This window comes from Orycteropus afer, unplaced genomic scaffold, assembly GCF_000298275.1.
Source record: "Orycteropus afer afer isolate SDZICR_OR568_19922 unplaced genomic scaffold, OryAfe1.0 scaffold00220, whole genome shotgun sequence".
In the NCBI taxonomy this organism is placed as follows: Eukaryota; Metazoa; Chordata; class Mammalia; order Tubulidentata; family Orycteropodidae; genus Orycteropus; species Orycteropus afer.
In genome coordinates this window covers 3,941,421-3,958,866 of record NW_006921807.1, presented here as the reverse complement: position 1 = coordinate 3,958,866, position 17,446 = coordinate 3,941,421, and the positions used below count along the sequence as shown (strand labels likewise).

Sequence of the window (17,446 nt, the reverse complement as noted above, 5' to 3'; positions counted from 1 at the left end):
ACCACATTATTCTCCCTCTTTATGCAGGATCTCCTACATCCCTTCCAAGTGGATGGCAGTGGTAGCTGGGCACCATCTAGTTCTTCTGGTCTCATAGTTGCCTAATACATACTCTTATTGATTTTAAAACATCCAATATCCCCTTGTTCTCCTTCAATGGCAGCGTCTTAGTCTATGTACATGTTTGTTCCTCATGAGCAATAATAAGTTTTTTGGAATTCCCCTTCTTAATAATGTTATCTATAATTTGTCATGATTCATACAGTCAAATGCCTTCATGTAGTCTATAAAACCAAGTAAACCCCTTTCTGGTATTTGCTTTCAGCCAAGATCCAGCTGACATCAGCAATGATATCCCTCATTCTATGTCATCTTCTGAATCTATCTTGATTTTTTTGAAGTTCCTTGTCAATATACTGTTGCGACCATTTTTTAATTATCTTCAGGAAAATTTTACTTGCATATGATATTATTGCCATTATTCAATAATTTCCACAATGTGTTCGACCACCTTTATTTGAGATGGACAAAAATATCAACCTCTTCCAGTTGGTTGGCCAGGTAGCTGTCTTCCTAATTTCTTGGCATAAATGAGTAAACACCTCACGTTTGTTGGAAAATCTCAGTGGGTAGTCCATCAATTCTTGGAGCCTTGTTTTTCCCCCAGTTCCTTCAGTGTAGCTTGGATTTCTTCCCTCAATACCATTGGTTCTTGATTATATGCTACCTCTTGATATGGTTGAACATCAACCAATTCTTTTTGGTGCAGTGACTCTGTGTACTTCTTTCATCTTCTTTTGATGCTTCCTGCATCATTCAATATTTTGTACATAGAATCCTTCAATATTGCAACTTGAGGCTTGAACTTTTTCTTCAGTTCTTGCAACTTGAGGAATGCTGAGCATGTTCTTCTTCCCTGTTTGTTTCCTAACTTCAAATCTTTGCACATTTCATTATAGTACTTTACTTTCTCTTCTTGAGCTGTCCTTTGAAATCTGTCCAGATCTATTGTTTCATTATTTCTTCCATTCACTTTAGCTACTCTCCATTCAAAAGCAAGTTTCTGAGTCTCTTCTGACCCCCTTTTTGGTCTTTTTTTTTTTTCCTTTCCTGTCTTTTGCTTTCCTCTTGTCTTATGTTCTTGATGTAATCCCACAAATTCTCTGGTTTTCTGTCATTGGAATTCAATATATCAAATTTATTCTTCATATGGTGTCTAAATACAGGTGAGATATAATTCAGATCATATTGTGGCTCTTGTGGACTTGTTTTAATTTTCCTTAGCTACAACTTGAATTTGTATATGAGCAATTGACGATTAGTTCCAAAGTCAGCTTCTGGCCTTGTTTGACCGATGATATTGAACTTCTCCATTTCCTCTTTCCACAGAGGTACTCAATTTGATTCCCATATATTCCCATCTGGTGTGGTCCTCATGTATAGACCACATTTATGTTGTTGAAAAAAGGTATTTGCAATGAATAAGTCATTGGTCTTTCAAAATTCTGTTATATGACCCCCCAGCATCATTTCTATCACCAAGGCCATATTTTCCAACTACCATTGATTCTTCTTTGTTTCTAACTTTCATATTCCAATCACTAGAATCACCAATACATCTTGATTGCATGTTTGGTCAATTTCACAATGCAGAAGTTGGCAAAAATCTTCAATTTCTTCATCTTTGGCTTTAGGGTTGGTGTGTAAATTTGAATAATGGTAGTATTAACTGATCTTCCTTTTAGGCACATAGATATTATCTTATCCCTGACAGAATTAAACTTAAAGATAGATCTTGAAATGTTATTTTTGGTGATGAATGTCATGCCATTCCTCTTCAATTTTTCATTCCCAGCATAATAGACCATATAATTGTCTGATTCAAAATGGCTGATACCAGTCCTTTTCAACTCACTAATACATAGGATATTGATCTTTATATGCTCTGTTTCATTTTACTACTTCCAATTTTTCTAGATTCATACTTCATACATCTCATGTTCCAATTATTAATAAATTTTTGCAGCTGTTTCTTTCCATTTTGAGTTGTGCCCTATCAGCAAATGAAGATCCCAAAAGCTTTATTCCACCATGTCATTAAGGTCAACTCTACTTTGAGGAGGCAGCTCTTCCCCAGTCAATGCCTTCTTACCTGAAGGACATACTTTGGAATTCTAATATATGGCATAAATATGTTATGCAACATAACTAAAAATGCAGAAACACTAAAAGATAAAATAGAAGACTGGGACCTACTAAAAATTAGACATTTATTTATGTGCATCAAAAGATTTAACCAAAAGAGTAAAAGGGGAACCCACAGAGGGGGCGGGGGACTTGGCAACTACATGTCAAAGGGAAAATCACTATATTTATATAAATCTTCAACACCTTAACAAAAATAAGACAAACAATCCAATGAAAGACATAAACAGACACTTCACCAAAGAAAATATTCAGGCAGCTAAAAACACAGAAGAAATGCTCCCATTCATCAACCATTAGGGAGGTGCAAATCAAAATGACAATGAGATGTCATCTCACCCCAGCAGTAATACCAAAATTCAAATAACAGAAAACAAACAACAAATGCTGTCAATGGTATGGAGACACTGGAACCTTCATACACTGCCAGTGGACCAGTGCAACCAGTGTGAAACACTATATGGTGCTTCTTTAGAAAGGTACAAATAGAAATATCAGAATATCCAGCAATCCCACTTCTAAGTGATATCCTCAAAAATAAGAGCCATGATATAAACAGATAATCACACCATGTTCACTGCAGCTCTATTCACAATAGCAAAATAGTGGAAACAATCTAAATCTCCATCAATGGATGAATGGTTACATGAACTGTGTGGTACATACATACACACAATAGAAAACTATACAACATTAAAAAACAATAATGATTCAGTGAGACATCTCATAACATGGATGAACATCATGCTGGGTGAAATTATTCAATCACAAAAGGACAAATATTGCATGACACCATTATTGTAAAAAGTCAAGAAAAGTGTTTCACACAAAAAGAAATATTCTTTAGTGGCTACAAGTGGTGGGAGGGGAAAGGTAAACTACTAAATAGAGGGTAGTTTCTTATTAAATTGGGTGAAGAGGAAAGCAAAAAGAAAGAAAAAAGAAAATTATTTCTTTACAATCATACATATAAGATCCTAAAAACAATACTACTTTTTTTTTTTTTTTTTTTTTACCAGTTAGGCTAATATATTGATTTTGGGAAATAAGATAAGCATTTATTGTTAATAATAATAGCTATAATTTTTGAGGGTTTACAACTACCATTCTGCTTATTTCTTTTCAAACATCAAACTGTATCATTCTTTTAACATTCCTAAAGATAGAGCTATTATGTCTGCTTTATAAATGAGTAAACTGAGGTTCTGAGTGCTAAGTAAACAGACTCAGCTCATGCATATATTAAGTAGTAAATTTGGGATTTGAATCTACATCTAGTCAAACATTTCACTATAATTTTTTAAAATAGTAATAAAATTAGGATATTTTTTACTAAAAAAATACTTCTAGACATTGTTATAATTTTTAATATGTCTTGCAAAGTTGTCACTAAGAGAATATTTATTCTAGTTAAGTATATGCATTTGGGAGTCAGAAAAAAATTCCTGATTCTATTTTTTAGTAGATCTTAGTCACATCACCTATTTTCAGATTCAGTTTCCTTACATGTTAAATAAGAATTTTAATCATAGCTAGCTCATTGTTTTATTTTGAAGATTAATGATAAAACATATAACTTAGTGCCCAGCACACATCCACTTAATTTAAATCTACAATTATTTTTCAGCAATTTTCTGTGAAGATTTCTAGAATATTATGTAATTATCTAAAGTATAGCTTGTTAGTGTTATTTTTATTTTTTAAAGCTGTGAAAATTTTCCAGTGTCCCTTTACTCTTTGTATTACTAACTTCTGATGAAAATGGTCTTAGAGATTCATTTAAATTCTTCTAAGATTTCTTTCCACAATCAACATCAGATTTAGAATTGTAGGCAAACATACAAAGACACATTCACAGAAATTTTGTAGAATAGAAAATCTGATCAATAGAACTTTAATGAACATTATAATTTACCTCTCCAATAACTGATGCAGTGCCATCTGAATTATTTACCCACACTTGTTTTTCAGTTCCCCTGTCATAGGTTGCATATGCGGCTCCATTGGCACGTTTTTCTATGGAAATTGCAGGGTCCTGATAATAAAGGAAGAAACTATAGAAAATCTATTAATTCACTAAACATGTAGCTACTAAAAATGTCTTGAGATATAATCAACCATTACCAAGATGATGACATATTTCTGTCCATGGGCATGCAAATCTTCAACAAATTCAGGGAGCCCTTTAAAAGCAACTGCATCATAAGTAAAGTCTTTCTTGTCTTCCATGTAGTCAATATCAGTAACTTGTGTATCCTGAAAATTAGTACAGTCTATTTCAATAAATATTATTGAAAGAACTCTGTACTCACTTCAACCTTAACTCCGATTAGCGTGTATGGTAAATATAATAAGTAAAAGATAAACGAACTTAGATACATTTTATTTCACGTAGGAAGCAATGATATCTACAATATTAATTTTTCTAATTTCTGACTACAAAAGCATTAAACGATTGTTCACATTGTGTTCAGTGAAGATCACTACATATGCATTATACTTTACTTCTTGTTGTTAGTTGTTATGTGCCGTCGAGTCAAACCCGACTCATGGCGACCCCTCCTTGGTTTTCCGAGGCAGTATCACTACGGAAGTAGGATTGCCCAACCTTCCTTCTGAGGAGTGGCTGGTGGGTTTGAACCGCCAGCCGTCTGGTTAGCAGGCAAGTGTCTTAGCCACTATGCTACCAGAGTGTTTATATATAAAATATATTCTTTATTTTTAAAAAAACAAAAACCTACACATTTCTGAAAAAAAAATTAATGAAATATATGATTGATATGCCTGAAAATTTTCCTCATTTATTATCACATGACAATATTTAACCTGATAAATACTTCCACAGCCACTTACAAATGGTATGCCAGCATCCCGGTTTCTTTGCACCACTTCTTTCACCACATCTAGTGACTTATAATTCCAGCGACTCAGTTGGAATCCAAGACTCCAGTATGATGGCATTGCTGGCAGTCCAATGAGCTTGAAGTAAATGAACATTTAATTAGTTTCAATAAAGACAAGTATAGTTAGTCTTTGAAACTATTATTAATATTATTCTGTTACACCTCTGATAATTATTTCAGTTTAATTACTTATTTTACACAAAGAGATAATGATACCTGTATTCTAAAACACTTCCTATGTATTTTATTAAGAATTTTGTTATGAAATTCTTGAGTTTTCTGCTTGTTCATTTATCTCTTTTTTATATTGTCCTAAAAAGTGAGAAAGTGCAGCAGTCAAGAAAGTAGCATTTATCAAGAGGTATTTTTGTCATTATGAAGAAGAATACAGGATAAAAAGAAAATTGTTCCATAACATTACTCCATTACAAAAAAAAAAATCAGTAACAATAACAATAAAGGAATCATGTAAGAAAGAAAGATGTTTAACATATCCAATTTTTACTCTTTTTTCATTTTTGTACTTATTTCTCCCTTGATTTACAAAATGGTAATAAAATATGTATACTACAAGACTAGGAAGGTTGGGCAATCCTACTTCCGTAGTGATACTGCCTTGGAAACCCAAGGAGGGGTCACTATGAGTCGGGTTTGACTCGACAGCACATAACAACAACAACAACAACAACAAGACTATCATCTAATTATGTCATATGGTTCTTGCAGAGAGCCTTTGCTTCTTTCCTGACACAGAAGCCAAATGGAGCTCCTTCTTCCACTCTTGTAGTGACCTTCAAGAGCTCAGTGCACAACAGAAAAGATCATGTGGTGCCAACCAGTAATAAGTGTCTTACGAAAACAAGAGGACACGATTTTATATAGTGTTTTTTTTCTGTGTGTGTGTGTATACATACGTACATATATATTTCTTTTAAAGTAATAAAAAAATCTATCCATTCAAATCAGCTATGGGTCCCATTTTAACATATTGGTGATCATTAATATGTTAGTTCATGTAGAGAATGTAAAGAGTATACTTTGCTTTTTTAAAAAAAATAGTTTCTTCTGCCTACTTTCAACATAATTTGAGCCTCACTTAAATGTAGCAGAGATTAAATAGTCCTCTTTCTGTATCAATATTTTCTTATTTAAATTCAACACTATGCAAATTTATTCATTAAATGTTTTAACTACTCTCTTCTCCTACATATGTACTGCATTTAAGAGTCAAGTTTAACTCAAATTCAAGTACTGTGAACCATAGACTTTCTCACCATGACATTGACATGTATGGTGATTAATATCTGACAAATCACATGCAATTCTTTCAAAAATATGTTGTTCTTTTGTTTTTCCAGTGTGATATGCATGTGCAAATTCTGTATATAGGTCAGGTCAGCATTGCCATTATAATTTCATATTGTTGTTAGTTGCTTTGGAGTGGATTCCTACTCATGACAACTCCATGAGTGTAGAATAGAATTGCTCCATAGAGTCTTTAAAGCTATGATTATTTTTTTGGAAAGTCTTTTAAGACATCTTTGGGAGAGTTTGAACTACCAATGTTTTGATTTGTAGTTGAGTGCTTAACCATTTGTACCACTCAAGGACTATGTTTCATGTTGTAGGCACTGTAAATTTTGTTTACTGCTTTTTTTTGACAATTAGATTTTTTAAACAGCCATTTAGAAGCTTTTAGACATTGCAAGTGGTTAAATGTATAATACACCACAGCTACGTTTATATCAGCTTTTTGGATCCTAAGTGAAGAAAGTTTTACGTCTTCCAGTAAGAACTCAAAAATTACAACTTCTTTGAGAATATTTTCTGGAAAAGTGAATTATATGTCAAAAGATATCACAAGAAAGCAAGATTTTTTTAAATTAGCATGACCTTTGAATATTACACCAATAAAAATACTTTCTTTTCCATGAGAATACTAGGAATCCTCTATGCCAATAGTTATAGTAGGGCAGTGACTTGGAAGAACTTTAAGAATCAGAGTCAAGGCAAAGCCTGGCTTTTTCACATGTCTAAGATCAATCTTGCTTAGCTACACTGATATATTATCTGATAGTTATGTAAGAGCTCTTTAGATAGAAATCTTAAGACACAAAGCTTCAGTCTATGTTTCAAACTGTGCCCTCTTTAGGCATGAATATTAGAGTTAATTTTCCTGGATTTTCCTTCCTGTGTATTTTCCACGAGTTTCATTAGTCTCACTCATAACTCATGGCCTCTAGGATTTTGATCAAAAGGAGTTATGACCTACAAGCCAACTGCATATGTTCATCTTAAAGATAACATACTTCACTTCACTATCCCAGGAAAGCAGGTCTTGAATTAGTAAAGATATTATATGCAACATCTCAAAGATGTCCAACTCCTGAACCCAGCTGCCTAGAAGCAAGAAAGTATTGTGAAATCAGAAATATACACAATTAAATATATATAGGCATCATTGTGTAAGCCAAGAAAATCCTTGTTCTGAAAAATGGTAAATTTTAAAATACCTGTAGATAATAGACCCCAAGTACCTAAAGTAAAGTCAGTTAAAGAATAGACTTGTTAGATGAGATAAAGTACAGCATAAAATACTGTTGTAAAATAAACATGAAACACACCTCTTGATACTGTTGAACTACTTGTTCTGGAGTATCACCTAGAAAGATGTAAAAATCCAAAATGCCACCAGTAACTCTGTAAGTTACTATAGGAGTAGGCTGGATGAAAACCTCTACAAAATAAAATCAGAAAAGCATATGAAAATAGTAAAAATGGTAACAAAATAATTTCAGTATCTTATTGAAAATACTTTGTATTAGTCATATTATTTTAAAACTCTTTTTAAATATGTAAGATAAAATAAGTTATTGACAGTAGGAAGAACATAAGGAAAAAGCTGAATGCCTCCAAGTCTTTGGCTAATAATGGGATATCCCAAATATCCCCATTTACAGATATTGGCAAAACCTCTCCCAAAAACTACATATTTAGTGAGGAGTAGGGAATTAGTCCCCATACAGCAAAATGAGTTCTTAAAATTACACAAACATTAGATATTTCCACTGAAGAATCTATGTATTCTTAGGGATGTGCATTTCTCAAGAACAAAAATCTATACAGAAAGTACCTTCTACATGTAAGACAAAGGAGCTCTGGTGGTATAATGGTTAAGGAATTTTGGCTGTTAACCAAAATTTTTGTAGCTCTGGTAGCATAGTGGCTAAGGCACTTGACTGCTAACCAGAAGGCTGGCAGTTCAAATCCACCAGCCACTCCTCGGAAGGAAGATGGGGCAATCTATTTCCGTAGTGATACTGCCTCAGAAACACAAGGAGAGGTGGCTATGAGTCGGGTCCAACTTGATGGCACATAACAACAACAACAACAACCAAATTTTGGTGGTATGAACCTACCAGCCCCTCCATGGAAGAAAGATAGGGCAGCCTACTTTTGTAAAGATTTGCCACCTCGGAAAGCCAACAGGGTCACTAGTGTTGGATTAGACTCAATGGCAGTGAGTTTTTAAGTGTAAGACAAGTCACTGGGTGGCATTTAGCTACTAACCAAAATATTGGCAGTTCAAACACTCATACCACCTTGCAGGAAAGCCCTAGTGATCTACTTCCAAAATATCAGTCATTGAAAATCCGTGGGGCAGAATTCTACTCTAAAGCACTTGAAGTACCCATGAGTTTCAACGGATTTGCTGACAACTTTTTATTTCAGGGGTGAGGGATATTTTATTTTTGTTAGGTGCCATCAACTTGGTTTCAACTCATAATGAACCTATCTATGTACAACACTAGTCATTCCTGCACTACCCTCACAATCATTATTCTGTTTGAGCCCATAGCTGTAGCCACTGTGTAAATCCATCCTATTGAGGGTCTTCTTTTTGCTGACTCTCAGGAGCTCTAGTAGCGTAGTGCCTAGGGCACTTGACTACTAACCAGAAGGCTGGCTGTTCAAACCCACCAGCCACACCTTGAAAGGAAGGTTGGACAATTTATTTCTGTAGTGATTCTGCCTCCAAAACCCAAGAAGGGGTTGCTGTGGGTTGGGTCCAACTCGACGGCACATAACAACAACTACTTTATCAAGTATGCTATCCTCTTCCAGGGACTAGTCCCTTCTGAAGATATGTCAAAAATATGTGACATGAAGTCCCACTATGCTTGGTTCTAAGGAGAATATTCTAGCTATATTTCTCTCAGGACAGATTTATTGATTGTTCTGGCAGTGCATGATGAATACCATGACTTGTATCAGGTTCACCTTTGTTCTCAAGGTGACATATTTGCTCTTTAAAACTTTGAAGAGATATTTTGCTTCAGATTTGTTTGGAGAACCATGTAAAATATTGCTCTTGCTAGAACATTGTTATTTTTTGTAGCTTTTTATGATTGATGATTTACCTATTAAGCCAAGCCAAAACCAAATCAATTGTAATCAACTGATTTGGGTTTGTGGTGACCCCTCATGTGCAAAGTAGAACTGCATACCATAGGGTTTTCAAGGCTGTGACCTTTCTTCTGAGGTGACTCTGAGTAGATAGGTATAAAATGTCAACCTTTCAGTTAGTAATCATGAGCCCAGCTGACTGCACCACTGAAGTATAACTACTTACTAAATACAGATATTGAAAACAACAAAGATTCTCTATTATTTAAATTATGATAAATTTAAAAAAAAATACTCTTTCTTCTTTCCATCCCCTTATAGCTCTTTCTGTTTTGTTTTCACTTGCAGTCACACGTTAACTAATCTTGACGAATGAGACTATGGAAATGAGGATATTCATTGCATGAACATGTCTCAATGTTTCAATATTGCTCATATGGAGAAAGAAAATGCCTGAATATCCCAATATAATAATAGATAACATACTTTCACTAATTTCAAAAACTTGCTGATAAAAAAATTCACATGCTAAAATAATTAGTAATAGAATTTATTCAGGCATACAGTATTTCTGATTAGAATAAAGAGAGCAGTTCATAGTTTTCAAGTTGAATCTTATCTAAACATCTTATCAGATAAATTATTCTCACCCATTGCATTGCTATTCATTAAGAAAACACCAAATGACTTTCCAGAAGTATCTTCAATACACGTGAAGAATGTTTGATGTCCATATAAATTATTATTGTTCTAGAAGAAGAAATTTTAAAATTAAATTATCAAGTATATTTAAAATTAAAAATATTATGCTTATCAAATGACATTTACAAGTTTAATTTGTTCCTGTAATTTGCTTATTCATATATCTATACTAATTTTCTCTATTACATACCATATAAAACATCATAGCACAAAAAGCATCTAACTTATTGTTCTAGTAATTTATCATCAATATTGCATTAACATATAAATATACTATCAATAGTTTACTTTATTTTCCTTTATGTTTTCTTACTATTAAATTAAATACGTTTTAATAAGACTTTCATGATTAGCCAACAGCATCATTATCCATTTTTCCCAAAATAAATCCAAGGCACTGCAGGGAATTGTAAGATGATATCCATTCTGGTATAACTTTTTGTGGTAAGTTTGTCAAACAGTTGGTGAACTGCAATAGAAGGGTAAGAGTGGAAAGACACGAATGAGGTAGGTGACAAGAAAAAGCTTTCCTGACTAACTGGATGTAGAAGTTTAAAGTAAAGAAAATAAGAAATACAAATCACAGCATTTGAAGCAAATAAGTCATGAATCCACAGAAATATTTTTAAAAAGAAAAGACATGATCTTTTTTCTAAAGAATCTCATTTTTAGAAGGAAAGACAAATAGATATACACAAATAAGACACTGAGATAATTATCATAATAAGTACAAATAAAAAGTTAGAATATAAGGACTAATTCTGCATTGAGGAATTTGTCAGACATTCTTATGAGGTGAAACTTCAGATAAACCCCCAATGACATGTTACACAAGTGATAAAGGACCTCAAGATCTAGTATTTAGAACGATAACCAATACCTTGTGAAAAGATGTGAAGTCATGGAATATTATCATTTGTTATAAAACAGGAAAAAGTGAAGAGAGATGCTATAAGGTGATGTCCAGTAGGTAGGCAGATACCAGATTATATAGATCTAGGTGGGTAAATGTTTGGAATTTATATGAATGCAATGACTAGCCATTAATGAGTTTAATGAGTTTAAATACAATGGTGACTGGACCCGAAAAGAGAATGATAAAATATAATAATGAAAGTAAAAAGCAAACTTTCATTATCTGCAAATACAAGTTCAAATATTCCTAAAATTTATTGGTCACTGAATTACTTAATTTACAACTTAAATAGTAGTCCTCACAACCAAGGAAAACAAGCTTCTGTATGAAGTACTATTGATGTCCAAATATTTTAGTTGATAATTACAAATAAATAAGGGCTTCAGGTAGACAAAATTATCATCTTCTCCAATATAATAATTTTATTTAAAACAAGAAAGATAGTTCCTTACATCACCAGGAAGTTGGTCCCGGGAAAAGATTGGCCAAGTTTTCCAGAATAAGTCATGACGAAATCTCTTATGAACATGCTCTCCAAAACCATACATGTATTCATTGGGAAGTCTTGTTGAGATCTGTAAATATTGGTCAGAATACACCAAGGGACCAATACTGGTATCAAACCTGAAACATAAAATAAACAAATAAATGATCTAGAAACATATAAAATGCTCTACCAAATTCAGATGTATGTTAATATCACCCAGAGCGTTTCACTTTAAAGATGTCAGTCTTTAGCTGGTGGTTTCTTCTTAGGAACACATGAATTACACCAACATCAGAACTAGCTAATTACATCAATAGAATTTGCCTCATCATCACAAAAACAGTTCTTCACTTGCATTCCCTTTTTCAATCTCCATCACAAATCTAATATATAACTACTAATATTAATCCTTTTTAGTGATGACATAACAGTGAAAATTAATTTATGTTTTCTAATGGGGCAATCTACTTCCGTAGTGATACTGCCTCAGAAACCCAAGGAGGTGTCGCTATGTGTCGGGGCCAACTCGATGCACATAACAACAACAACAACAACCTAATTTTCTAACCAACAATGTCAGATACTTTGAAAATAATTGGCACTAAAGGAAAAGAATTTATCTCCTGCATTGTATGCCAACATAAGAGGTATGTGGTAAGTGTGCAACAGTTTCTGTTGTAATTTGAGCATTAAAAATAAAGTTCTGAAGTGCTTAAAATGGAGAGATTTAAGGTGAGCATCAAGGAGACTGAAAGGAAGTACAAATACTTTTGAGAAAGATCCTGGAGGTATTATTGGTAGGAATATTTCTCAAATATATTTTAAAAATTGAAGTTCATTAGGAGATACAGTGTTATCTAACAGTCAATATCACTAAGAGAGTTAAATAATTTTGTACTATAAGAAACTGAACAATTTCCCTTTATCTAGTACATAAATGGAAGGAAGATGGAGCAATCTACTTCCATAAAGATTTTTATAGCTTCAGAAACCCAATGAGGGTCATTAGGAGTAAGAATCGACTCCATGGCAGAGAGTGTGGTTTTTTAGTATATAAATATATTAATAGCAAACACAAATATATATTCTTAATCCCACTGTGAAGGAGAACACTTAATTTAGGCATTCAGTGATATTTTAATAGGCACATATTTTCTTTGAAGGCCGTTTTCATCTGCCTCTTCACTTAGTAGCCACAGAACAAAATCGCTTTGATTTACAGAAAATATAAAATCAGGATACGTGTAAAGATTTTATAACACATCATTCTGGAGTACACTTTCATGAAAAGCTATGGGAGGCCCTGGTAAACAGATTTTGTTAAAGTCCAATTATATTATTAAAAAAGGAAAACTCAAAAATAGTTCTCGGTAAATAAGTTGTTCTAAAATTTTCCACCTCAATTTGTATATTCTCATTCACATTCTAGCACCTCTTCTTGACAGGATACAAATTCTCTTTATTATGATAAGTTTTATAAAGACATATACTACCTTCTTTGGGAGGGTATTTATTATTTCTGGAAATATCTTGAAATTAAGACTTTCCCAATCAGATAATAATAAAAATTTAAACTCATATTGAAATGTACATAAATGTAAAATAAGACAGCAACTTACAAAATATTTTTATTGCTTTTTCTAATAACTTGGATGCTAAACGGTTCTTGCTTAACTGTCACATCATACAATGCTTCAGAAGTAGCAGGTCCAGTAAATGTTTTCACATACTGGTGCGGAACTTCATATCTATTCTTATTTAGATCAGTAATCTGCAAAGACATAAATAAAGCAATATGACTAGATTCAAATCTATTATTTAATTTTCTAATTCAGAATTAAGTATTAAAGGCCAGTTCCAAATAGAAAAGTATAAATTTCATAATTGTATAGAGGAGCTATCAATCTTTTAAGGTGCTCTGGTGGCATAGTGCCTAAGGCACTTGACTGCTAACCTGAAGGCTGGTGGCTCAAACTCATCAGCCACTCTGCAGAAGGGAGACTGGGCAATCTTTGAATTGAGGTATAATCCATAATGAAGGCTATGGGCTTCAATAGTTAAGTGCTTCAAATCTTCTTCACTTTCTCCAAGCAAGGTTGTGTTGTCTGTATATCACAGGTTGTTAATGATTCTTCCTCCAATCCTGACGACACATTCTTCTTCATACAGTCGGCCTCTCAGATTATTTATTCAGTTTACAGATTCAATAAGTATAGTGAAAAGATACAACCTTGATGCACACTGTTCCTGATTTTAAACCAGGTATCCCCTTGTTCTGCTTGAACAACAGCTTCTTGGTCAATATGCTAATTCATTATGAACACAATTAACTGTTCTGAAATTTTCATTATTCTCAATGTTGTCCATAATTTGTTCTGATCCACACAGTTGAATGCCTTTGCATAGTCAATAAAACACAGGTAAGCATCTTTCTGGAATTCTTTGCTTTCAGTCAAGATCCATCTGACATCAGCAATGATATCCCTCACTCCACATCTTCCTCAGAATCTGGCTTGAATTTCTGGCAGTTCCCTATCAATATATTGCTGCATTCATTTTAAAATTATCTTCAGCAAAATTGTATTTGCATGTGATATGGATATTAGATAATTTCTGTATTCTGTTGGATAATCTTTGTTTGGAATTGGCACAAATTTTACAGTCAGTAGACGATGGCATAAATGACTCAGTGCTTCCAGTACTGCATCTGCTTGCTGAAACATCTCAATTGATATTCCAATTCTTGGAGCCTTGTCTTTAGCCAATTTATTCAGTGTAGCTTAAACTCCTGCCTTTAGTATCATAGGTTCTTGGTCATATGCTTCCTTCTCAAATGTTTGAATGTCAACCTATTCTCTCTTTTACAGTGACTCTATGGATTCCTTCTATCTTTTTTGATGTCTCCTGCATCATTCAATATTTTACCCATAGAATTTTTCAGTATTGCACCTGGAAGCTTAAATTATAAATATTTGTTTAGTGTTTATTCTTTTCAAGGCCAAGACATTGTGATAAATATTTTACATAGATTAAGTTGTTTAAATTCTTCATAAATACTTTCAGGAGGACATATCTTTCTTAAGTTATATTTGAGAAATAATTGTCAAATTAGTCCTTTTAATTGAAATAGATATTATTAATCAAGAGGGAAAATGTTTCAGTAGAATGGAAAGGATTAATCAGACACGTCTTTGATTTTTAAACTTGTTTAGAAATCTCAAAAACCAAACCTTGAACCGTAAACGATTAGGTGTTTGATGTTCAGTTGTAAAGAGAACACTGTTAAGGTCATTTCCAAATAGAGTAGGTGAAGGTATTCTATTTAACTGGGTTTCAAGTCCTTAAAAAAAAAAAAGAGGAAATCTGGCTTCAGTGAATTTTCTGGTTACAAAGATTAACAATAATTGAATTCTTTTTATAACTTTCATAATTTCATTGTCTTAACACAAATAATGTTTTTTTTCCCCCTTAATATAGACAATAGTCATGCAAGAAATAAATCCTTAATATAATCATTGGGAATATTGTTGTGTATATACTTCTCATTTGATTCTATTTAAGATATAATTTCCAAAGAAAAATTAAAGTGTATTGTCTTTGTTCCACTATTATACTGAGTCATTACTGTAGAGTACCTCTTACCTGTAGTTGTTGTTTTTATTTCCTGAGCATTATAGCCATGGTTTTCTGCAAAGAAGCACCAAGGAATATAAGAGTAATTCCATGGCCGCCAGCAGCAGCCTCTCTGAGCACAAATTGCCTGTTAAAACATTTTTAAAAAGCATCCTGTATTATTACTGTTATTGGAAGTATTAATCTCTACTTTTTAAAAATTCATTCGTCTCAGTGAATGGTAATTTTAAAATATGCCTCTTCATAAAATATATTATACGGAAAAATCAGCTATTCTTTTGTTCCTTCCATTTGGAAGAAATATAAATGTTTAATTCACTGAATTAACTAGTTGAATTAACTGAAAATCTAGTTGATATTTTCTATATTCTATCAGAGATTGATGCCAAGTTGTGACTTGTCAAAATCAGATACACGTTATGATAAATTCACGTGTTTGACAGGTTCCTGCCTTCTGGGTACTATAATCTATCATATTGGCATGATGTTGACCCAGACAAGCTGAAGTGTTTCCTATGTACCAATTACATATCAAGCTGCAGATGATGCTACACAGATGAAAATAGGGCCCTGAATTCCAGCCCATATAAAATGCTTAAGATAAGTATTTCTAACTAAGCATTAGTAAAATATTTAATAATTTATGTTAATTTATATGCCAGGTATTACATCTAAGAGGTACAAATTTTCTAATTCTCAACAACTTTATTTTTTATAAATATTGTATGAAATGGTAAAATATTATATTAACATATGAAAACTTCAGCACTATAGTGATTTTGTGTGTTAAATTGATAGAATTGAAAATCTAGTTGATATTTTCTATTTAACAGTTCATAGTTTGAATATCTATGGAATATAGATGTATATTTACTTGTTAATTTGATTTGAATTGAGGTACAAGAAAGGAAATTTAGCAACTTCTGTTAATTCTCATCTAATTACACAAAGCTACAGTAAAAAGATAAATACTGCCTAATTTATGACTAGGAGCTCTGGTAGCATAGTGCCTAAGGCACTTGACTGCTAACCAGAAGGCTGGCAGTTCAAACCCACTAGCCACTCCCTGGAAGGAAGATGGGGCAATCTACTTCCATAGTGATACTGCCTCAGAAACCCAAGGAGGGGTCACTAGGAGCGGAGTCTGACTTCGATGGCACATAACAACAACAACAACAATTTATGACTAGATCTTAAAAATATGGAGCAGATCTAATATTGAACAATTTTCATAATATGATGACTATAATAACACCCTCATAAAAATAGTAAAGATTTTTGTTGCAAACCTGTGTTGGAAATTGGTCTGGAATGCAGTTTATTCTCTCATTTATAGGATCATTTAACTCAGTTGGACACTTTCCTAAACCAGATGGATTTACGGTGGTGGTACGGGTTGTAGCAGGAGTGGAAGTAGAACTACTGATGTCTGGCAAAAAAGGGAAAAAAAAACGATTAAAATAAAACATAGTGTTAATTATTTTCAGGTTCTTTAAACAATGATACTTCACATTGAAAGAATACATAAATTTGTATATAATGAATGGGAAAAAATTGATTTTTTTTTCAGTAAAAAAGGACTCACAAATTTACTCATGAAAGGGAAAAGAACCAAATGTATCTTAAGACTGACAATATAGACTCCTGCTGACACTTTCTCCGAAATCAAAATATATTCGTAGGTCTTGAGTTAGAGTCAAAAGGAAACTAAATGAATATTCTCACCACACATCTATGTACATTATGTGTTTTACAAAGGAAAAAAGAAAATGGAGAAATACCAGATGGTAATAGGGTATAAAGAAAGAGAAAAGAAAGTAGAGATGAAAGAACAAAATAACAGGAAACAAATCTTTTGAAGGGAAGAACTTGTTAGGTGGAGAAAAGAAAGCAGAGAATAGTAAAGAAAAATAAATCTCAACTCTGTATGATGAAAAACTTTGAAACCATGCAGATATAGGTAAGATTCACAATGTACTGAGTTCTAAGTTACTGGAAGAAGTGAAAAGACTGACAGCAGTAGAAAATGCTAATAAAACTGCAGAGTTAGACCACAACATAATGTATAATATACATTAAAATTCTGATTTTGTTCATAGAGATCATGATGAAGAAAGGGAAAGTGGATTAGGTGGTCGAGAGCAAAATATTCTGAATCTAAATGAGGAAAGAAATGTTAAAAAAAAAAAAAAA

At 32.9% G+C, this 17,446-nt stretch overlaps 1 protein-coding gene across 1 annotated transcript in view; it reads right to left on the bottom strand.

Moving 5' to 3' along the window:
* SI (sucrase-isomaltase) overlaps positions 1-17,446 on the bottom strand; it is a 147,613-nt gene that overhangs the window by 129,186 nt on the left and 981 nt on the right. Inside the window, exons 2-11 of the mRNA XM_007948724.1 lie at positions 16,543-16,682; positions 15,263-15,380; positions 14,851-14,960; positions 13,240-13,391; positions 11,586-11,757; positions 10,166-10,265; positions 7,733-7,845; positions 5,059-5,184; positions 4,330-4,461; positions 4,121-4,240 (exon numbers count right to left, since the gene is read on the bottom strand). Of these exons, the coding sequence (XP_007946915.1) occupies positions 4,121-4,240; positions 4,330-4,461; positions 5,059-5,184; positions 7,733-7,845; positions 10,166-10,265; positions 11,586-11,757; positions 13,240-13,391; positions 14,851-14,960; positions 15,263-15,380; positions 16,543-16,682 (1,283 nt within the window). The remainder of the gene's footprint in view (positions 1-4,120; positions 4,241-4,329; positions 4,462-5,058; positions 5,185-7,732; positions 7,846-10,165; positions 10,266-11,585; positions 11,758-13,239; positions 13,392-14,850; positions 14,961-15,262; positions 15,381-16,542; positions 16,683-17,446) is intronic.